Source organism: Nannospalax galili, unplaced genomic scaffold (genome assembly GCF_000622305.1).
Source record: "Nannospalax galili isolate Female #2095 unplaced genomic scaffold, S.galili_v1.0 scaffold307, whole genome shotgun sequence".
NCBI classification, from domain to species: Eukaryota; Metazoa; Chordata; class Mammalia; order Rodentia; family Spalacidae; genus Nannospalax; species Nannospalax galili.
In genome coordinates, this window is record NW_008359625.1 from 6,147,106 (window position 1) to 6,171,006 (window position 23,901).

The 23,901-nt window shown below is 45.1% G+C and overlaps 1 protein-coding gene across 5 annotated transcripts in view; it reads right to left on the reverse strand.

Moving 5' to 3' along the window:
* Dennd2a (DENN domain containing 2A) overlaps positions 1-23,901 on the reverse strand; it is a 139,245-nt gene that overhangs the window by 81,255 nt on the left and 34,089 nt on the right. For 4 of the 5 annotated variants that reach the window (XM_008823512.3, XM_008823511.3, XM_029558860.1 and 1 more), the window contains exon 2: positions 14,092-15,201. In XM_008823512.3, the coding sequence (XP_008821734.1) occupies positions 14,092-15,071 (980 nt within the window). In that variant the 5' untranslated portion in view covers positions 15,072-15,201. Of the gene's footprint in view, positions 1-14,091; positions 15,202-23,901 lie in introns of those variants that run through there. The other variant, XM_029558861.1, reaches the window with a different exon arrangement.

Sequence of the window (23,901 nt, forward strand, 5' to 3'; positions counted from 1 at the left end):
AACCCCTTCTAAAAAAAAAAAAAAAAAAAAAAAAAAAAAAAAAAGCATGACTATATATGAATAAGAAATGTGACTTTTGAGGCAGGAATGGTGGGAACAAGCCTATAGTCCCAGCACTTGGGAGATAAAGACAGGGGGATCAGGAGTTCAAAGTCATTCTCAGCTACATAGGAAGTTGAAGGCCAGCTTGGGCTAACATGAGATTTCATCTTAAACAAATGATCAAAAAGAAAACAAGAACAAGAATTATGATTTTCGCTCATGTCAGCATCTACTATGGTAAGTGAAAAAGATTCTATGTGTAGATATATATTACAATTCCAACATTGTGGATCAATGTACACAGAATTAAAGAGACAAAAGTAAAGTACAGAGCTGCTGCCTTAGGACTGAAGGGTGACGGGCGGCCTCTCTGCACTTTCACTGTTCTAGTGTTTGTGGGGAACACATCACTTCAATAATCAAGAGGGGCAGCGAGGACCAGCTCAGAGTAGATATGAGGCCTGGGCACTTGGCCTTTCGTCTCACCCAAGCGGCTGCTGTCAGTGTGGAACACAGGGACCAGTGAAGATATCCCACCTGTCCTTCAGAGAGCTGCTCTAAGCAGTTGGCTGTCTTTGTGACCTGACACCCTCTGGACATTTTGGATGTTAGGAAGTGGATCATGAAGCATGCAAATCTGAGTCATCTTGTACTTCACAGCTCCTTCTACCCTTTCTTCGCTCCTTACCCTTCTCTGACTAGGGACAACAGCCCTTCCCCATTTGCCACCCTCAAGCAGGTTTGTGGGAATTTCTTCAGATCATGTCTGAGTTGTCCTTGAATGAAAGTTAGGTGAGTGTTGCTGTCTATCTGCTTTGAATACCCCAGAGCTGGCCCTGACTCCGTTCTCTCCATGTCCTTTCCCTTATTGTCCTGTGGCTCAGAAATCATGGCTCTTCTTCCTCTGTTCAGCAGTCAAGACATCACCACGGTACTACTTAGAAATGGATCATGCTGTTTCTATTTTTTGGGTTTTGTTTTATTTTATATGTATGAGTGGATTACCTGTATGTAGGTAGATGTACCCATGTTGGATTCTCCTGGAACTAGAGTTATGGATGGTTGTTATCTGCTGTGTGGGTGCTGGGAATTGAACCTAGGTCCTTTGGTAAGAGCAACCACTGCTCTTAACCACTGAGCCATCTCTCCAGACCATGTTTTATTTTAAAATTTATTTATTTAAATTTTATGTGTATGAGTGTTTTACCTACATGTATATAAGTGCACCTGTATTGAGCAATTCCTGTGGAGGCCAGAAGAGGGTGTGAACTGAACCTAGGTCCTCAAGAGCAGCCAGTGCTCTTAACTTCTGAGCCATCTCTCTAGCCTCTCACCCCCCTTTTTTGAGGCAGGGTCTCACTATGCAGCCCTGGCTGACTTGGAACCCGCTTTGCAGAGCAGGCTGACTGATATGACAGAGATCCCCCTGCCTCTGCCTCCTCAGTGCTGGGACCATAAGCGTGTACCTCCATGCTAGTTGGGCTTACAGCCTCTTAAATTCTCAGCTTAATGTCTCCTCAGCTTTATTACTTTGTGAATTGGTTCTGAACATAGCAGAGGCCAGGAGTGCAAAGGTGCAAAGCCTAGGCTTCCAGGCCACAACTGTACAGCTACCAGATAGGCCAACTGGCCGAAAGTGCCACCCATGCACCTGACTTCCAGCAGAAACCCATCCCAAAGGAGGGCTGTCTCTCTACCAGCCCCTTCTGCCTCCTTGAGGGCTCCTGCCAGAAGGAGGGACTGAGCCTCTGAGCTCTAGTAGATGGGGTCTGGGCTGCTTTCTCTGGGACAGTACTGGACTGTGCTACAGGCCCACCCTGGCCTCTTCCAGTCCAGGTTGCCATTTGCCCGGGCTGGTACCATGAAGGCAGCTGAGGTCTGTGGCCTGAGCAAAGGGAGGGAACTAGCCTGAAGTATAACTGGCCCGGGGTGGATATACTAGATTTCCCTGGTGAACTAAACGGACTATGCCAGTGGAATCTTCAGTGTGCACACACCTGTTTGAGAGGTAAGATGTGAGCGATTCAGAGGCCAAGACTCTTTCACCCATCACTTACTGAGAGGACCCACTACACGGTCTACGAGCCCATTCGAGCCCTGTGAGAAATGAGTTTTTTGCACACTGATTATTCATGAGAAAACCGAGGCATGGTTAAATTGCTCATGGTCCACTGGGAGAAAGTGGGAGAGTTAGGAACTCAGAAAGTCTAGCTGGAGCCTGGAGCTGTTAACAAAAGGCATGAGACAGATCAAGGTCCCAAATCAAAGCAGGCTGAGTTTCAAGTCTGTTGTATATTTCACTCAAAATACAACCTAGTTTCCCTCCTTCCTTTCCTTCTCCCCTCCCTCTCTCCTTCCTTCTCTCCCTCCCCATCCCTTCTCCTTCTCTCCCTCCTTTCTTTTTTTCCCTTGTCTGTGGTGCTGAGTTCCAACTTGGGGCCTTGCACATGCTAGACAGACATTCTACCATGGCAGAGAATTAAGGTGACAGGCACCATCTCCATGTAAAGCCTCAACGTCCAGGGATTTGAGCAGGAACTTGGCTTTTTCTTCTTTTGGTAAAAGATTAGGTCTCCAGCAATACCGCACCACCCTGAGTGCATCTGAGTGTTTAATTTTTAATTATGTGTCTCTGTGTGTAGATATATGCATGTCAGTGTGTGCATGTGCGTGTGTGTGTGTGCGTGCGTGTGCACCAGCGGGGGCCAGAGAGGTTGTTGGTTCCCCTGGAGCTGGAGTTATGTTATGGGCAGTTGTGAGCCACAAAACGTGGGTGCTGGGAACGGAAGTCAGGTCCTCTGAGAGAGCAGTACACATTCTTAACTGCCTTTTCATGATTTTGGAGAGATGGGACCTACAGCCTTACTTTGCCATTGAGAATGAGCTACAATTTTCTTTTGATTTTAGTGATTCCAGTTGAGTTACCTACAAAATATTATTTGTATAGGTCACATTTTACAAGTACCTATGAAGTGATGTCAGCATTGTTCAACATTTTCATGATAAATGCTCTAACAACTAAAGATGTAACAGCATCTTTAGGCTTCAAGGCCTTGCACATGGCTCTTATTTACAGTGCACACAACACAACCATGACCACAAATCTAATTTATCTTGGGGTTTATTGGGATGGGACTGGCCTTTAGTCAAATGGTTACCATCAGACACCTTGAATTTTCAAGATATAGCTTATTTATTTATTTATTTCGGTATTTTTTGAGACAGGGTCTTCCCTGTAGCCCCCAGCTGGCCTGGAACTCACAGAGATCTGCCTGCCTCTGCCTCCCGAGCGCTGGGATCAAAGGCGTACACCACAATGGCTGGCTCTGGTGACTGACTAATTTCTATGTGTGAAGTCTAAAAAGTAAAACTGTAAATCAAGATGATGCATGGTCTGCAGATATTCAAAGAGTAGCCAGAAAATTTCATCTGTCCAGTTTCAAGAACAGGAAAACAGAGTTGCAATAATTATAAAGTTTGACTTCTCACTGTCATGTGTTTACAACACATATGTAAGCAATGGCTTTGGGCATTCTCCAGGGACTACAATCCTTCCATTCTGAGGTTCAGGTGGGTGATTACTCTCCCTGAAGAAGAAAAATATGATCACATGAATCCTTCAAACACTAATTCTCTACAAGGAATTTTGAACTTGAAAAAGGTTTCAGTATCTTTATGTATTAACTTGGAGAAAAAAGGAAATTTCCAAAGGCTAATGAATGCTAAGCACATCCAAGCAGGCATCTCTCTAGCTAAACACTTGCAGCACTCATTCCCCACGCCACCCACATGTTTAGTAAGTACCTTCTGCAAGTCACTTTGTGCTCAGAGCTGATGAGGCAAACGTAAGCCATCCTGATCTCAAGGATGCTCACAGCCGAGGGAAGTTGTAGCTGCCTCTATGTTCCTTACCTCCCAGACCCTCCAATAATCACATGACAGCCGGTTGCAGAGATGCAACACTGATTTCACTGTTCTTATGAACTCTCTTCTTCTTTTTGAAACAGAGTCTCATGTAGTCCAGGCTGGTCCAAACTCACTATGTAACTGAGACTCGTCTTCAACTTCTGATTTTTCTGCCTCCATCTCTTAAGTGCTAGGATTACAAGTGTACATCATCGTAAGCCAGGCATGGTGGCACGCCCCAGTAGTCACAGCACTTGAGAGGCAGAGGCAGGCAGATTTCTGGAAGTTCAAGGTCAGCCTGGTCTACATAGTTCCAGGTCGGCTGGGGCTACAGGGAGACCTTGTTTCAAAAAAGAACACCCCCCAAAAAACAGCTGGGCGTGGTGGTGCACACCTTTAATCCCAGCACTCGGGAGGCAGAGGCAGGTGGATCTCTGTGAGTTCAAGACCAGCCTGGTCTACACAGTGAGTTCCAAGACAGCTGTGGCTACAGGGAGACCCTGTCTCGAAAAGACTCCCCCCAAAAAAAACCCAAAACACAAGTGTACATCATCATGCCCAGTTTATGATGGGGACTGAAGCCCGGGCCTTGTTAGTGCTAGGCAAGTGACAGAGCTACATCCCCAGCTCCACCGCCCCCCCAAATTCCATTCCCTTCTCCCCCCCCCAATTTCTCTCTCTCGTTCTCATCGCCGACATTCAGGAGGCTAAGGCGGGGGATTTCAAGTTTGAGGTCACTGTGGAGTACATCATAAAATTGTCTCAAAAAAAAAATGTTTTAAGGGTTGGGTATGGTGATATATGCCTTTAATCCCAGCACTCAGGAAGCAGAGGCAGATGGATCTCTATGAGTTCGAGGCTAGCCTGGTCTACATGGTGAGTTCCAGGCCATCTGAGTCTACAGAGAGACTCTATCTCAAAATAAATGAAATAAAATAAAATAAAATAAATTTATGAGCAATGTCCAAATACTGTGTGAGGGTATTAATGGATTTTCCATATTTTTGTTAATGAAATGCTAATTTAAGAGCTCATCCCATCTGGACAATGGGCAAGAACCTCAAAATTAACATGTCTTAAATTGAACTCATAATTGTATTGTCCAGATGGGACAGGCTCCTCATCCAGAGCTGCCCTAGGAAGGCCAGCCAGATGTTAATGCCTGGGACCTGGAAGGCATTCTTCAGAGCTCCTTTTCCAGCCTAGTTACACCGAACCAATTAAGCAGAGTTCTACCTCCCCAGCCTCCTTGGAACTGACCACTTCCCTTCATTCCCCACTGTAGTTACGTCACAAGGTGACCACAACACCCACTCCTCCAGCTCCAAGCTGCTGTCAGGGGGACCTCTTAAAGATGCTAATCTGACGATCTCGCCCCTCAAAACCTTCAGGTGCTTCCCATTCCTGTCTACAAAGCACTCCTCCAGTTGGCTCCATCAGACCTCTTGGCCTCATCTTACATCCATGGGATTCCCGCTGGCCACACCCCTGTCTTTCAATTCCTCTAACACACAAAGCTCATGGCTTGCACCTACTTGCTCATCACAATGAACATCCATCTGCCACGCCCCCCACCAGTGTCTCCTCCTGTCCAGTATGTACTGTTGCCTTGGCAGGCTGGACTCCCCTGTTGAACATTCCTATAACACCTTAGGCTTCCTGACAGCAATGAGCACTGGAGCTGAGTGTTAAACCACACATAAGTGGTTGTGTATGACTATTACTAGTCTGTAAGTTCCACGAAGGCAGGGTCCTCATTACCACGTTCCCATGTCTAACACTCAACATGTTCAGAGTATTTGCTGCCTGAATAACTAAATGAATATTTTATTAATTGATTATTTTTGTTTGATTTTTGAAGCAGTCTCACTCTGTAGCTCAGGCTGGTCTCAAACTCACAGCAATCCTTCTGCCTCAGCTTCTTGAATGCAGGGATTATAGGCATGAGCCACCATTCCTAGCTATGATGAGTATATTAAGGGTTGGGGGGCTGGAGAGATGGCTCAGCGGATAAGAACACTGACTGTTCTTGAGACCTGGTTCGAATCCCAGCACCCACTTGGCAGCTAATAACTGTCCATAACTCCAGTTCTAGGGGATCTGACAGTCTCTTCTGTCCTCTGCGGGCTATGCACGACACGGGTACACTTACGTACATGCAGGCAATTACACACATACACATATAATAAAAATAATAAATAAAAAATATTTTTTAAAAAAACATTAAAAAGTTGGTTCTAGCTGGGTGAGATGGTGAATGCCTTTCATGCCAGCACTTGGGAGACAGAGGCAGGTGGCAATGAACTCTGGGAGTTCAAGTGCCTTGGTCTACATAGCAAGTTCCAGTTAGGGCTACACAGTGAGACACTGTCTTAAAAAAAAAAAAAAAAGGGCAGAGGATCCAGGAATAAACCATACATATACAGCCACCGAAATCTTTGGCAAATGTGTCAAACACACATAAATTGGAAAAAAGGCAGCCTCATTGGGTGTGATGGTACATGCCTTTAATCCCAGCACTTGGGAGGCAGAGGGAGGTGGATTTCTATGAGTTTGAGCCTACCTGGTCTATATAGTGAGTTCTAGGCCAGTTGGGGCTACAGAGAGATCCTGTCTCAAACAAAGACAAAGGAAAAAGGGCAGTTTCTTCAACAAATGGTGCTAGGAAGTCTAGATATCTTTATGTCTCACTCTGCCAAAAACTCCACTCAAAATAGACCAAAAGACCTAATATAAGACCTGAAACTCTGAAACACCTAGAGGCAAAACACTTGAAGACCCAGGCATAGGCAATGACTTTCTGCTAAGGATTCCAGGAGCATGGGAAACAGTCTTAGAGCTGAAGAATGGGGTTGCATGAAGTTAAAACGCTTCTTCACAGCAAATTATCAGCAGAGTAAAGAGACCACCTGCCAAACAGAAGGAAATCTTCCAACTACACATCCAACAAGAGATTAATACATAGAATTTATAAAGAGCTCCAAAAATTTAACACCCCAAAGCCAAATCATTCTCATTAGTTAAGTGATGAATGCTGTCTATCAACAGATGGATGGATAAGGAAAATGTGATGCTAGGGCTGAAGAGATGGCTCAGTGGTTAAGAGCACTGGTTGTTCTTAGAGAGTCCCAGCACCCACATGGCAGCTAACAACTGTCCGTAATTCCAGTTCCAGGGGATCCGATGGCCTCTTCTGACCGTCACGGGCATTGCACGACATGGATGTATTTACCTACATGCAGGCAATACATGCATACATATAAAATAAAAATAATAAATAAATTTTTTTAGAAAAGAAAGAAAATGTGATGCCTATACACAGTGGAATTTTATTCAATTGTAAAGGAAAGTGAAATTATGGCCTTTGCAGGAAAATGGATGGAACTGGGGATCATTACGTTAGGCAAAATAAGTCAGAAAGACAAATATAGTAAGTTTTCTCTCATACATGGAATCTAGATTTGTGTGTGTGTGTGTGTGTGTGTGTGTGTGTGTGTGTGCACTCGCATGCCTGTGTGACATGAAAGCAACAGCAACTATGAACAGGAAGGAAAAGGTCTAAGCGAGGGGAAGGAAGGAATAAGAGAGGGTAATAGAATCTACAGGAAGGCTGAGGGAGAACTGTTTGGGGGAGGAAGGGAACTGTCAAGAGGGGAAGGAGGGGTCAAAGTTATGAGACTATCGCAGTGAAGCCTACTTTCTATGCTGTTCTAGCTGGCTTTCTGCTGCTGTGATAAATATTATGACCAAAAGCAACTTAGGGAGGAAAGAGTTTATTTTAGCTTACAATTCCAGATAACAGTCCATCACTAAGGGAAGTCAGGGCAGGAACTCAAGGCAAGAACCTGGAGCAAAAACGATGGAGGAATGCTGTGTACTGGCTTACTTCCTGGCTCCTTCTCGGCTACCTTTCTTTCTATTTATTTTTATTTTATGTGTATGAGTGTATTGTCTGCATGTATGTGAGTACACCTGTGTCATGCAATGCCATGGAGGTCAGAAGAGGGCTTCGGATTCCCCTGAAACTGGGGTAAAGGACGGTTTGTAGCTGCCATGTAGGTGCCAGGAATCAAACCCAGGTCTTCTGCAAGAGTAGTCAGTGCTCTTAACCACTGAGCCATCTCTCCAGCCCCTCAGCTAGCTTTCTTATATAGCCTAGACCCCACATACCTAGGGATGGTGCCACCCACAGTGAGCTGGGCCCTCCTACAGCAATCATCAAGACAATTTCTCACAGACATAACCTCAGGTCAGGGTGATCCGGGCAATCACTCAGTTAAGATTCCCTCAGATGACTTTGGGCTCTGTCAAGTTGACAGCGTTAACCAATATATTATATATACACATATATATTATATACATTTAGACAGGGTCTTAATATGCAGCCCCAGCTGGCCTGGAATTCAAATAGATTCACCCTCTGCCTCCCAGCGTTTCGGGGATGGATTAAAGGTGTGTACCCTCATACCTGATACAATTTTTTTTTTTTTTTTTTTTGGTCTTTTTGAGACAGGGTCTCCCTGTAGCTCCAGCTGGCTGGCCTGGAACTCACTATGGAGACCAAGCTGGCCTGGAACTCACAGAGATCTACCTGCCTCGGCCTCCCAAGTGCTGGGATTAAATACGTTGAAATAAATGCTTTTGCTAAATCAAATTTCTTAGAAGCTTTCAAAACAACTTTTGCTCTGAACCTCAAATTTATCAATTTGCTCCTCTGAAGTTCTTTTTTTAGAGATTTCTTCTTCTTATTACTATCATTATTAATGTCTACATGTGTGTATCCGTACAAGTGAATGTCATGTATACACTCGTACTTGTGGAGGCCAGAAGAGTGCATTAGATCCCCTGGAGTTACAAATGGTTGTGAGCTGTCTGATGTGCATGCTGGGAACCAAACTCTGGTCCTCTGGAAAAGCAGCAAGCACTCTTAACCACTGAGCCATTTCTTCAGTCCTCCATGTTGACATCCATGTTGACGGAGACAGACTCAATGACACAGACACTGCAGCATGGCTATTAAGTTAACTTTAACTGTTAAACAGATGATAGCTGAGGGTCCTGCCCAGTCAGACTAGTAGAAATGATAGAGGCAGTAACTGTACAGTATGTCTTGGCAGCTATGTGGTACTCGAGGTTTTATATCCTTAGAGAATTCCAAAACAAAAGTCTGACGCTGAAGGGGCTTCAGCCCCAAGAAAAAGCCAAATCTATATGGTGCCAAAACTATCAGCTGAAAAGTTGAAATCACAGTCTGTGGAGCTATGTGGTTTCACAAATATCTAAAAACTGTCACATGACCAAATGAAGCTAAAATTTAAAAGTCTGAATTCAGGTTAAAGTATTGCAGACACTTGTGAATGCAGGATGCTTAAAAAAAAAAAACAAAAAAACCAATAAGTTAAAAAAAAAAACATAACTTTTCTTGTTTCATGTTGGTCTGGAAGCTTCCTGCCAGTTATTAAATGTATGCCATAAAACATACATAGCCAAGTTCATGTTGTAGGAAGCTTATCTTTGGAATTTCCTGCATGTGAAGGGTTTTCATTTTCCATTTTGGAACTGAGGGCCTAAGTGCTTGCATTTAATTTCCTGGCGTTAGAGAGAAATGAAGAAAAGGAAGAAAGAGGGCAGGAGAAAGGAAGATGACCCGGAAGAAGACATTCCCTCAAACTGAGAACCAGAACCCACTGGCATGGCTCTTGCTGAACGTGCTGACTGGCCAACGCAAACGCGGGAGTGCACTCTAAGCTCCCAGCCCGGCTGTGTAATCCCAGCCCCTCATGACCTCAGAGTCCGCCATCAGTTTTTTCTTCAGCCTTGGCTTAGCTTTGAGACTCAGAGAGGGCAGGAAGCATGCCAAACATAAAGATAAGCCATTTTTCTTTCTCTACAAGATAGAATCATAGCAAAGAGAATATTTTATTTTTTGTAATGCAGAAAGTGAACAACTTGCCCTAATCACCTCCACTGTAGTATTTTAAACAAAATGAGAAATCAAAAGCCAAAATTCTTAAAACCAGCTGATGTGACCATATTCAAACTAGCCAAGAAAAATTTCATTTTTGGACTGAAGCTAAGTAACTTTAGCTGGTAATAAAGAAAACACTAGAAGGCTAAAAACAGCAGATTATAGCTAAGAACAAAAGATAACCGGGTAACGATTCACCTCTAACAACCACAACACAAATGAAAGATTTCAGTTTTTCAGAAAGAACTTGCCCCAGGGAGTGGCCTCTCTAGAAGACAAGCCCAAAAGGGGTATGGAAGGTAGAGAACCTCGAACTCCAGAGCAACGCTATGATGTGGTTTCTATAGTCACCCCCATTTTAAGTAAAATGAGGCCAACATAAACTTAGTGGTTTGTCCAATGTCACACAGGTATTAAGTAGCACAATGAATAAGTACTCTGGTTCTAGAGGCTTCTCTAATGCTACATACAGCACATCACAGCATGACTTTTGAACCACGAACAACCTAAGTGTCCATCAACTGGGGAATGGCTAAATAAAACATGCTTATCCACATCCTATAAAGATGGTGGTAATAGTAAAAGGTCTCAGTGATAATGCTAAGTAAAGAATAATGTTTGTGTGTGTGTAGAGTGTGACATTATTTTTGTGGTACTGGTGACTGAACCTAGCACCTCAAACACTAAGTTTGCTACCTAGTCCTAGTTCTCTTTTTACTTTTTTTAAAAAAAATTTATTTATTATTTTTATTTTATGTGTATGCGTGTACTGTCTGCATGTAGGTAAGTGCACCCGTGTTGTGCAATGTGTTTTGTTTTTTTTTTTTGATTTTTGAGACAGGGTCTCCCTGTGGCCCCAGCTGTCCTGGAACTCACTATGTAGACCAGGCTGGCCTTAAATTCACAGAGATCCGCCTGCCTCTGCCTCCCAAGTGCTGGGATTAGAGGTGTGCATGACCACACCCAGCCCCATTTAAAAACTTTTTTTATGTTTATGAGTGTATTGCTTGCATGTGTGTTTAAGTGTGCCTGTGTTGTGCAATGCCTGTGGCGGTCAGAAGACGGCGTCGGTTTCCCAGGTCCTCTGCAAGAGCAGTCAGTGCTCTTAACTACTGAGCTATCGCTCTAGGCCCCCTCTTTTTACTTTTTGAGACAGTAAATTGCCCAGGTTGACCTTGAACTTACTGTACAGACTGGGATGGCCTTGAACCTGCCATTTCCTGCCTCAGTCTCTTGAGTAGCTAGGATTATAGTTTTGTGTCATCAGCCCAGGCAGATTTCATTTTCAAAAGAAAATAATGTTAGAACAAACAAACTATTTCCCTCTTGGAGTATAGGAAAAATTAAGTTATTGAAACCTAAAGAACCCTACCTGACAGATGACACTGAGTGGGCGAGTGATATGATCTAATGTATATTTTTGGAGGATACTTCTGGCTGCGGGAGGAGGAGCACTCAGGGGTAGGTAGTGGATACAAAGTGATAACAATCTGATTCAAGATCAAGTTTTAAAAGTAGACCAAAGGACTTGCTGATAAATCAGTCAGGGGCATATGAAAAAGAGAAAATCAGGAAGGACGTTTAACTCTTTAGTCTAAGTAACTAAATGAAGAGAAATGCCATTTAATAAGATGGTGAGGATGTGAGAGATCATTAGTGGTAAGCTGGAGAAACAACCAAATGAAGATTCAAGCAGGAAACGACTACATACATTGGAGGCTGGGAGGTCTCAACCGGGGAGTCCTACACAGGCAACTGACGCACGGACTGGAAGAAATCATCTAGGGAATAATGTAGGAAGGAGACAGAAGTCCCTGGTCTGAGCCTGGCTGGGGTGGGAATGGGTTCAGTTAGGGGTCATCTTAACATGCAAGGAGGAAGTAAGAGCAGCCCAGGAGGACTCACCTGGAAGTGCTCAACCCTGAAGCCAAGGGAGGCAATGTTTCAAGATGAGGTGAGGCAACAGCTATCTCCTCAACACCGAGAGGTCTACTAAGAGAGTGACAGAAAATTGGCAATCCAACTTTGTTTTGGGCAAAGAATGAATGGCCAAAGCCCATGTGGAGGACGCCAAGAAGTTAGGAGTCAAGTAAGTGAAGAATACAGTAAATCAGGTGTGGTGGCTTACACCTGTAATCTTACCACTTGGGGGGCTAAGGCAGGAGTTCAAAACTAGCCTGGGATACATAAAGAATTCCATGGCAACCTAATCTATAGAGTAAGACCCTAGCCCAAAAAGGGTGGGGTGGTGGTGGCTGGAGAGATGGCTCAATGGTTAGAGCACTGACTGCTCTTCCAGAGGACTGGGGTTTAGTTCCTAGCACCCACATGGCAGCTAACAACTGTCCTAACTCCAGTTCCAGGGGATCTGACACCTTCTTTTGATCTCTGCAGGCACTGCACAACACAGGTGCACTTACATACATGCAGGCAATACACTCATACACATAAAATAAAAAATACTTTTTTGGGGGGGGGGTCATTTTTGAGACAGGGTCTCCCTGAAGCTCTAGCTGGCCTGGAACTTGCTATGTAGACCAGGCTGGCCTCAAACACATGGAGATCCATTTGCCTCTGCCTCCCAAGCGCTGGGATCAGGCATGCAGCACCATGGCTGCCACACCCAGTTTTTTATGTGCTGGGGATCTGAACTCAGGTTCACATGCTGGCGCAGCAGAACACTCCATTTACTGAGCCATTTTCCTAGCTCCTTAACTTTAATGCTATCAAATATTTGCTGTGTATGCGTCTACATGTATGAACAAGGAAGCTGAAACTCCAAAGAGGCCAAGTAAGATGCTCAAGATCACAATGTGACAGGGCAAGGCAGACCCAAGCAATGTGTTCCAGAGCCTGTACCAAGAAAAATCGGCAAAAGCAAGCCAGAGTGCTGGGGAAATGGCTTAGTAAATAAAGTACTTGCCATGTAAGCATGAAGAACAGAGTTTGGATCCCTAGCACCTACATAAAAGCTGTGTGGGCATGGCAGTCCACCTGCAATTCCAGTACTCTACAGGCAGAGATGGGATCCCTGGATCAAGATGGCTAGCTAGACTAGCAGAATCTTCCAGCTGTGGGTTCAGTGAAGGACCTCAGTGAAGGACCTCTCTCAGTACATAAAGTAGAGAAAGGTTGGGGAAGACACCTGATGTCAACCTCTGGCCTTCACACCCATGCATACACACACACACACACACACACACACACACACACAAGATGCACACACCAGCAGTTATCAGAACTACCAGTTAGTAAACTACTAGTTTCACATAAGTCCTTCACTGAATTCTTGGTTATTGTTCTTTATCACACTGGAAGGATAATTCAGTTTGGTTTTTTTTTTGTTTTTTTTTTTTTTTTGAGACAGGACCTCACCAGGTTGCCCAGGCTGGTCTGGAACTTGCTATGTAACCTAGGCTGGCCTTCAACTCATTCTCCTGCCTCAAACTCTTGAGAACTGAGATTATATGTTTGTATTAACTATACCTGTCTCCAGAGGGCAATAAAAAAAAATTATTTATTTTTATTTTACGTTTGTGTTTGCCTGCATGTATGGAAGTGTACCACATGCATACCTGGTGCTTGTGGATGCCAGAAGAGGGTGTTGGATCCCCTAGAACTGGAATAAAGGACATGTGTTAGTTACCATGTGGGTGCTACGAACCAAACCTGGGGACTCTGGAAGAACAGTAAGTGCTCTTAACCCCTGAGACAGCTCTCTAGTTCCCAGGGGGCATTTAAAAATATATATTTTATTATTTCTCTTTTATATGTATGAGTTTTTGCCTGTATATAAGTACACCTCTGTCATGCAAAGCCCACAAAGGCCAGAAGAGGGTTTTGGATCCCCTGGAACTGGAGTTACAGACAGTTGCTAGCCAACATGTAGATGCTAGGAATCAAACCTGGATTCTCTGGAAGAACAGCAAGTATTCTTAACCACTGTGCCATCTTTCGAGCCCCAGGGGACACATTTTTAAAGCTAATATTCTTTTTTGAGAACGAACACAAAACACATGAGTTATCCCATTTCCAGGTTAGTCAACAAGCTGCCTTACACTATGAACACTGGACTCCAGAAGCCCTCAGTTGAATGTGACAAACCATTAGGTCAAGAAGAGGACAAAGGCACCAGCAGAGTCACCTGGTCAGCTGCTGCAGGTGTGGGCACCTACCTGTGGTCAGCATTGGCTCTCTGCCTCCCAGTCCACAGTCTTCTATTCACGGAGGTGGGAGGCGGGGAGGAGGGCAGTGGTGGGGGTGGGGGTGGCAGGGAAGGCAGGGGAGGCAGGTTTCTTCTCTCCTTGAAGCTGATGCCTGGGTTTCCATCCTTGTCCCCTTCTCCGGCATGTTTGAACGTTCTCCGTGGCTTGGGCAGGGGATTGATGAAAGGCTTTGGGAAGGACCCCTCACAGCCCTTGTACACATTCTCCAGGCCTTTCCACTCCTCTGAAGCCTCAGAGCCTGACCCCCTGCCCTCCAAGTCCAGGTGGTGGCCCCTCCGGCTGGCTTCTGAGCCATCCCTACCTACATGGCTCTCAAGAATGGGGTGGCCCTCTTCTGCCTTGTCAGGCAGGCAGTGGGGAGAATAACAAGTCCCTGGCAACTGGAGCCCCAAGCCCGCTGAGCCGTCCTTCAAGGCCTGCTCTAGTCTTTTGACCTGCTTCAGGACTATGAGGTGGTCACCCTGAAAGCGCAGTTTGCTGGGCTTCAGCTCACGGCCTTGGTGCTGGCCAGGCTCTGGCTGCCCATCGGCCTGACTCAGGTCTGGCTGAGGCTCTGTGCTCTGACACCTGGCTCTTGCTGTCTCTCTGTCATTTTCCAAGCTCTCTGTTTCGAGGCTCATTCCACTCTTTGTGCTCGTGACCTCGCTGCCTCTCCTCTCCATCCCGCAGGCTGGCAGGTAGTCCTTTTGGCCATCTGTTGGCCTGGCAGGTGCAGGAGAGGGTGGCTCCCTCTTGTTTTCCCACTTGGATATCTTGTCCTTTATGCTGAGGGGCTGGGGCCGGGCTCTGGCTCGGGTAGACGGGCCAGGGTTCTGGATGCTGCCAAGCTGCTTCCTCAAGGGCCTGCTGGCCTCTTTAGATCCAAGGTCTGCAGCCGGGCCACTGATGATAATGTTTGAGCTGAGCATGTTCACTCTTGCCTTCAACATGAGGCTGCAGAGGCTTTTCAGTGAGCTCCTTTCCAAGGGTGGCTTGGGATCAGTCTCTGAGAAAGGAGCACAGGCCCCAAGCGGCTGCCTTCAAGGAATTGCTCCAGCCTTTGGACCCTTCACTTTGATCCTGAACCAGAGAGACAAACACAAGGTAAGGAGTTCTTAGTTACTGTTCTTGGCTCTCATTCCGAGTCACCAGACCTTAGATGTATTATATACAAGTGGCCAGTCACAAACACTGAAGCTATCTTTTTTTAAAAATCACTTTGATTTTCTTGGAGAGACAGCATGGTGGAATGAGAAGGATCACTGGGTTTTAGAGTCCAAAAGATTTGGGTTTAAATCCTAATTCAACTACTAACCAGCAGTGCCACCCTGGGCAAGTTGTTTAAGTCCTTTAAATTTTAGTTTCCTCCTCTGTAAAATGGCAATAACAACACACATCTAAATAAAGTGGTTATACACATTTAATCAGACAGAACACATGAAGGAGCATTTTGCGAGTGTGAAATAAATGGTGGCTTCATTATGGCTAGTTTTTTACCCCTGGTGAAAACAGGAGTAATTTCACTTTAGCTCCTTCTCCCTTCTGCCCTTATGCATCACTGGGAATGCAACCTAGGACCTCACACATGCTAGGTAAGTCCTCTCCCGTTGAGCTGCATTCCCAGTCCCTGGAGTAATTTCATGAGGGAAAAGATTATGTAGCCAGGCATGGTGGCGCACAAGATCTCTGGTCTGATCCTGTCTCAAAAAAACCAAAATAAAATTAAATAAAATAACAAATAAGCAGGGTGTGGAGGAGCATGCCTTTGATCCCAGCACATGGGAGGCAGAGGCAGGCAGATCTACAGGGAGACCTTGTCTCAAAAAGACCAAAACAGCCAGGCATGGTGGCGCATGCCTTTGATCCGAGCACTCCAGAGGCAGAGGCAGGCAGGCGGATCTCTGCGAGTTCAAGGCCAGCCTGGTCTACATAGCAAGTTCCAGGACAGCTGGGGCTACAGGGAGACCCTGTCTCAAAAAAAGACCAAAAAAAAAAAAAAAAAACAAAAAAAACCAAAAAAAAAAAAAAAAGACCAAAACAACCAAATAAATAAATAGCCTGAATTTCCCCTGCTTTTGTCATCCATGCAGAGTGATTTTTTGCAACTATTTTTGGGCATTTTTTGGTGTGTGTATGAGTGTATGCATGTGTGTGGAGGCCACAGGTCAACCTTGAGTGTCATTCCTTGGGGAATGTCTACCTTGTTTTCTTGAGACAGGGTTTCTCACTGGCCTGGAACTCACTGATTAGGCTAGACCTGCTGGACAGCGAGCCCCAAGGACTCACCTGTCTCTGCTTCCCCAGTGCTGGGACTATAAGCCAGCATGCCCAGCTTTTTTACATGGTTCTAGGATCCAATTCAGGTCCTCATACTTGTATGATAGGCAGGTACTTCCTGACTGAGCTATCTCCTCATCTGTGCAATGCCTATTTGAAAACTAATAACACCACAAGTCCTTGAGTTTTTGCTAATTCTGGGCCTGACACACTATGCAGAGTTGAGGGGTGAAGCCATCATGAACTGGGTATAGTCTCTGGAGCACATGTCCTGTTTAAGTGGCTCTCCTTGGGTCAGAAGCTGTTTTGGTTAAAACTGCTTCCCCAGCTTCTAAAACAATGTTGGCAGAAAATGATTCAATAAATATCTGTTGCCTAATGAATGGATTTATAAACAGATGGATCTAAGTTTTGTACCCGGTTTAGAAATGCACTGTCCAATACGGTCGCCACTAGCCATGTGTAGTTACTTAAACTTCAATCTGATGAAATTAAGCTTCCATTTCTCAGCTGTAACAGCCACCCAAAACGAGCTCCAAAGCCCCACAAGACAAAGGCTCCATAGAGGATGGAGCAGGACATTTCTATGACCACAGATAGCTCTGGCCTAGAACATACATGTGGGCTTTACCCCTCCAGATATGATTTTTAGATTAGTTAGCACCACAAAGGTACTAAAACTTAAGTAGAAAGAAAATATTTTTAAGCTCATATATGAGAATGACAACTATGTGTGCTTTGAAATATAAAACAGCCTTCCACCAGTGAAGATTGAGCACAGGAGGCTGGATGCGGAGGCACACACCTTTAATCCCAGCACTCAGGAGGCAGATGCAGGAAGATTTCCCTGAGATCCAGGCCAGTCTGGTCTATATAATGAGTTCCAGGCCAGCTGGGGTTACAGCTCAAAACAAAACAAAAAATAAAAAATATAGCACAACTTAACTCAAGGTTCAAATATGTTGAGATTAGTAAACAGGCATGGACTAAGCTAATGGGGCACATTTTCTGAAAAAAAAAATATAGATGGATGGATGGATGGATGGTGGATGGATGGACAGACGGATAGACAGACAGAGGGCTGGAGAGATGGTTCAGCGGTTAAGAACACTGCTGTTCTTGCAGAAGACACAGGTTCAAATCCCAGCACCCACATGACAGATAACAACTGTCTGTAACGCCAGTTCCAGGGGACCCAACGGCCTCTTCTGTCTTCTGTGGGCACTGCACAACACAGGTGCACTTACATACATGCAGGCAATACATGCATACACATAAAATAAAACTAATAAGTAAAAAAAATTTTTAAAGATAGACAGACATAGATCTGTCTATATAGTAACTGTGAAACTCCAGTTAAGGGTCACAGGATGGATGAATAATTAGCAGCCACATTCATCTTGTACCTATAACTTTCTACTCCAAAGATAAAGAGTTGTTTCTATAAAGACATCTCCCTCAATTATATCATTGGCATACACATTATGCTATACAGTAGAAATTACAAACTTGTAAAAATGCACTTTATTTTTCAAGCACATTTTCCATGGCTATCAAAGCAGAATTCCTCATTGAAATAAACCATTATGGTGGGCATGGCTCAGGTGGTAAATACTTCCCTTGCAAGAACCCAAGTTTGATCAATCCCCAGAACCCATATGAGAAAAGTAGGGCAGGGCCAGCGAGATGGCTCAGTGGGCAAAGGCATGTGCTACCAAGCTGAAGAACCTCAGTTCAATCCCTGGGACTCACATGGTGGGAGGAGAGAACCCACTCCTGCAAGTTGTCCTCTGACTTCTACACATGCTGTGGCAAACACATGAACACACATATACATAAATAAATATGTAAAGAAATACTATAAAGAAATAAACGACTAGGGGGCTGGAGAGATGGCTCAGTAGTTAAGAGCACTGGCTGCTCTTGCAGAGGATCTGGTTCACACGGTGGCTAACAACCATCCGTAACTCCAGTTCCAGGGGATCCAATGCCTTCATCTTTTTTTTTTTTTTTTTAATCTTTTTGAAACAGGCTTTCCCTGTAGCCCCAGCTGGCCTGGAACTCATAGAGATCCACCTGCCTCTACTTCCTGAGTACTGGGACTAAAGGCACCAGTGCCACCAGGCCTGGCCCAATGCCCTCTTCTAAGTTCCATGGACACTACATGACAGGTATACACATACACATGCAGTCAATACACTCATACACATAAAATAAAAATAATAAATAAAATATTTTAAAAAGAAATAAGCAATTATGATTCCTAAGGCTTACAAAAGAAAAAATAATTAACTGTCCCATCACCACTTAAGATGTTAACACAAATTCAGATTTTAGTCAGAATTACAGTCTGTTGGTGTTTTCCTGGGGATTCAAAAGGCAGAACTTGTAATTTCTGCTCTGGCAGTGCCAGAAGCAAGATGGAAAGAGAAGGCAGATGCGTAAAACGTGATGATCCAAAGCGGTATGTGCTGGTGACAACTGATGGCAGTGTGCAACGACTCACGCCATAGTGGTATTAGACAACACCACACAGGAGACAGATGCATGGGATCTGGAGTCAGGGATCTGGGTTTGAATCCTTGCTCCATTTTTGTTTCTTCAGCCTAGAGATAGAACCTAGGGACTCATGCATGCCATGCAAGGACTATACCACTGAGCTATATCCCCAACTCACCATCTTTTTTCTTCTTAAAATAAGAATATTATCTCAGCCAGGCATGGTGGCACATGCCTTTAATCCCAGCAGAGCAGGTGGATCTCTGTGAGTTCAAGGTCAACCTGGATTACATAGCAAGTTCCAGGCCAGCTGGGGCTACAGGGAGACCCAGTTTCAAAAACACCTAAATAACAAACAAACAAACAAATAAACAATCTCCCTTGGGGCTGGAGAGATGGCTCAGTGGTTAAGAGCACTGGCTACTCCTGCAGAGTACCTGGGTTCATTTCCCAGCACCCACACAGTGGTTAACAACAGTCCATAACTCCAGTTCTGGGGGCTCCAATGACCTCCTCTGGCCTCTGTGAGCATTGCACACACAAGTACACTTACATACATGCAGGCAAAACACTTATATACATAAAATAAATAAATAAACACATTTAAATACCATCTCCCTTCCCTAATACAGATTCCAAATTGGTCTTGTTTGCTGTTCCTGTTACATAGTAATCCATAAATGTGCATTTAATAGATGAACGAAATTAATATATAATATACCTAGTGAACAGCATTTCTATACCTCGTGATCTCAATAGACAGCAACTGGGACTATTACACTTACTGTCTAGGACTCCAAACACCAGGACTCACTTAACAGCTCCTGAGACCCTTGCTGGAAACTGAGGGGAAGAGAGAGAATGGCTTGTTGGACAAACGTGCTGGATTTATTAAGGTCAAGGAAGACAGGTAAGGATGCTGACACTGTTTTAAGTGTCTTCACAACAAAATGCCTTCTCCACATGGCCCCCTATACCTACAGGTCTCTAGTGTTTCTGTTTCCAGGAGCCTACCAGCCCCAAAGGGGATCCAATCTGTGCTACAGAGCTGTGACAAGTTCAGTGATGGCCAACTGCTCTGCAGAGTGTGGAAGTATGATGGGAGAGGCTCCATGCTGATAGAAGCCAGGGAAGGCTGGCCATGTGGACAGACACAGTGGCAAAAGTTTAGGGCTCAGAGGTAAGTGAAAACCAGTGGATTCTATTAGCTAGAAAAATATGCCCTGGCCTGGAAAGCACAATGGAGATTCAGCCTGAAGTAACCACAACACTCACTCAGGGCAATATCCAGACCCTCGAGAACACTTTGGTCTTATGTCTCAGGGGAAGCCAGTTCAAGGAGATGACTGACAGGAGGCAAAGGAGATTGACATTTCCTTAGCTAAAGGGGAGGGGGATAGTAAGTGGAAAAGGGAGGAGATGAGAAGCTCACTCAACCTCCACACTCTCTGGGCGTGCAGGGGAAGGCTTCTACTTGTCAGCCAACCTGGAGCTCAGAGCTTTGGTTTGGCTGCGGCTGCCCGTGGCTGGCCTGCACACTGTCATCTTGTCAGAGGAACTCTGGGTGGCTTATACACTCAGTGAGGCACACCAGCCACTTCCCTCTGAAGGAAGCAGATCTACGGTCCACAGACCACATTGTTTATCCCTGGCAGGTTCCACTAAGGAGACGAGGTGGTGGGAACACACTATTTAGGGAGCCCTGCCCCAGGAGGATGGTACCCTATGATCTCTAGCCGTCCCTCCCAAATCAGATCCCCTTGCCAGATCTCTCTCTCTCTCTCTCTCTCTCTCTCTCTCTCTCTCTCTCTCTCTCTCTCTCTCCTCTCCTCTCCTCTCTCTCTCTTTTTTTTTTATACAAGGTCTCCCTGTAGTCCCAGCTGGCCTAGAACTTGCTATGGACACCAGGCTGGCCTCAATCTCACAGAGATCCACCTGCCTCTACCTCTCAAGTGCTGTGATTAAAGACATGTGATATCATGCCCAGCTTCCTATGTATCTTTAGGTCAAAGTCACAATTTTAAGAAAACATTCAGCAGTTCCCTCCTGAAACCACAAACAGCATGGAACCCAGCATACACGATTTTAATTTATAAATTTGGCATGCGGTTTGGGGTGATGGCTCAAAGTGTTTGCCACACAAGTGTGAGGACCTGAGTTCAAAACCCTGGAACTCACACTAAGCCCAACACAGCAGCATATGTCTATAATCTCGGGATCCTGCCAGAAGATGGGAGGCGAAGACAGATGACTCCCTGGAAGCTTGGAGGACAGCCAGCCTGCCATACTTACGATCTCTTGTCGATTTTTTTCTGCTGTCTCCGACAAGGTGCAAGGTGAGGACTAATACCCACGGTTTTCCTCTGACTTCAACATGCAAGCCATAGCACACAGGCCCCACATTTACACACATGCACACACACACACACACGGAGCAAAGCAGAGATTGACAATAACAATAAATATTATAATTTAAATAATGTGCTGTAATAAAAACTGCATGAATTTTTTCTCCCTCTTCCTGTCCCTGAACCAGTGTTTTCAGACCTTGGCTAGCCACAGGTAACTAAAACACGAAAAGAAAATGTAGAAAGCAAAATGAAGGACAGGGAACATCTGTTAACTCCAGAGAGTCAAACATAATATAACGCGATCTAGTGCTTTTCAGTCCAGAGAGCCCTAAGGAAGAGTTGGTCCCTTATAGGACAGAAGATAGAGCATACCTCAAAGTGAGAACACCTCTGTGGCACACTCACGACGGCACACTCGTGTGTAAATCCCGTTTCAGTCTTACCTGTAGAGCCCCACTGAGGAAAGGCCCCCTGGTGAGTCAACAATCAAGGAAACCTTAGTCACTAAGCCAGCTGTCTGATCTAAGGAAAACTAGGTGATGGTCTCAGCAAATCCAGGATCCTATTGAGCTCCTCCAACTTAAAAACAATGAAGACTGGATGCCAAAAAGCAGTTTTAAGAAACTCCAGAAGCACACATTCTAAGAAATGGAAGTTACTGATGAAAGTGTGTCATTTCAACGGCAAGCCCTTGCAGTACTAACAACTGTCTCTCAGTACAGCCTAACAGGACACTGCTCAGGCGTAGGAGGCAAGGAAGTTGAGGCCATCAGAGAAGGGCAAGAGAATTCTGGAAGACAGGAGGAGCACTCCAGGAGCACTGACATTCCCTGGCTCATATCCAGGGAATCCTCTTCCAACTCCTCCTCGGGTTTCCAATGCTAGTGTACCTGTGGGGTAACAGTATGGCTGCACAATGTCTTCGCTCAGGCCCTCCCCTACAAAATCAAAGGGCTGTGCTGTGAAACTTCCTTACAAATACTGGAAACATGGAGAGAGGCCAGAGACAATAAAATGTTAAAAATAAAGAAACATAGGGCCTAGCGTGGTGGTACACGCCTTTAATCCCAGCACTCAGGAGGCAGAGGCTGGTGAATCTCTGAGTTCAAGGCCAGTCTGGACTATATAGTGAGTTCCAGGACAGTTGGGGCTAGAGGGAGACCCTGTCTCAAAAAGACCAAAAAATAAAATAAAGAAACATAAATATGTAAAAATATAATAGAGCGCCCGTGAGACAGCTCAGTGGATAAAGCACTAGCTGCCAAGCCTGATGACTTCAGTTCAATCTCTGGAACTCACATGGCAGGAGAGACTCACCTCTTGCAAACTGTACTCTGACCATTACATGAGTGCTGTGGGGCACATGTGTATTCACCGTCACACATAAATACAAATAAATAAGTAAAGAAATAAATGTAAAAAAATATTTAAGGAGGAAGATGACAGGGAGCCATGCACAGAACAATGAATAAAATGTACAGCTCCACCAAACTGGGTGTGTTCGGGGGAGGGGATGGAGCATTAGCCTGCCCATGAGCTTAGCTGTTTCCTTACACAGAAACCCAGCACCATACATTCTGAGGTAAATTTATGATGGAACTAAGTCCAGTTCTTTTTCTTTTAGTTAACTATTTGTATGAATGTTTTGTCTACACGTATGTAAGTACACTTATGCATGCAATGTCCATAGATGCCTGAAGAAGGGTGTAGATTCTCCTGGAACTGGAGTTATAGATGGTTGTGAGCTGCCTTGTGGGTGCTGGGAACCAAATGTGGGTCCTCTGAAAGAACAGCCAGTGCTCTTAAGCCCCTGAGCCCAGTTCTTAAAAGAACCCAGGCCCTGGGGCTTACCCATCCCATGGTGGTGGGGCTCACCCATCCCATGATGCAGGACAGCCCCAAAAGGCCTTTCAGGGACAGGAAGGAACTCACTGTCATTCTCACAATGCTCACACAGCTGAAGCTTCTGGATCCTCTCCATGTGGCCAGGCACACAGAGACACTGCCCTTCTGTTCTTCTCTGGCAGAGGGCCACATGGGACATCAGGGGAAACAACCAATCCCCCTCATCATCCCTGCATTCTGCAGTCTGTACTCTGGCTCCACAGACCAAACCCTCATCATACAGCCTTCTTTCATATGAACCACACAACTCTCTACCTTCCTCTTTTTAGCCGGTGCCAAACTGTGTGCAGGGCACTCTGGGGTCTCAGAGTAAGGCTCCACCTCCTTCCTTGAGGAGAGCACCAGGACAGTGTTTGCGTTGCAATGGGTCTCTATAGCAGCTCTTCGTTTCTTTGCTGTGTCCGGAAGCAGAGCTTTTCCAAATGGAGCAGAGCCTGCTGTGTCTAACGCACAGAGAACCACATAAAGTCTTCAAAGGATGCTCCCAGGAAGCACTTAACCTCTAACAGCATGACACTAGGTAAACTCACTTCCCACCAGGTAGCAGTAAGTCCCAGTACTAAAACCACCAGCTTCAGAGTAAGTTTAGTGGGCCGGAGAGACGGTTCAGCAGGTAAGATCACTGGCTGCTTTTGCAGAGGACCTGGGTTCGAGTCCCAGCACCCATATGGGGGCTAACAACCAACCGTAATTCCAGTTCCAGGGGATTCAATGCCTCTTCTGGCCATACCTGCATGTGCACGTGTAC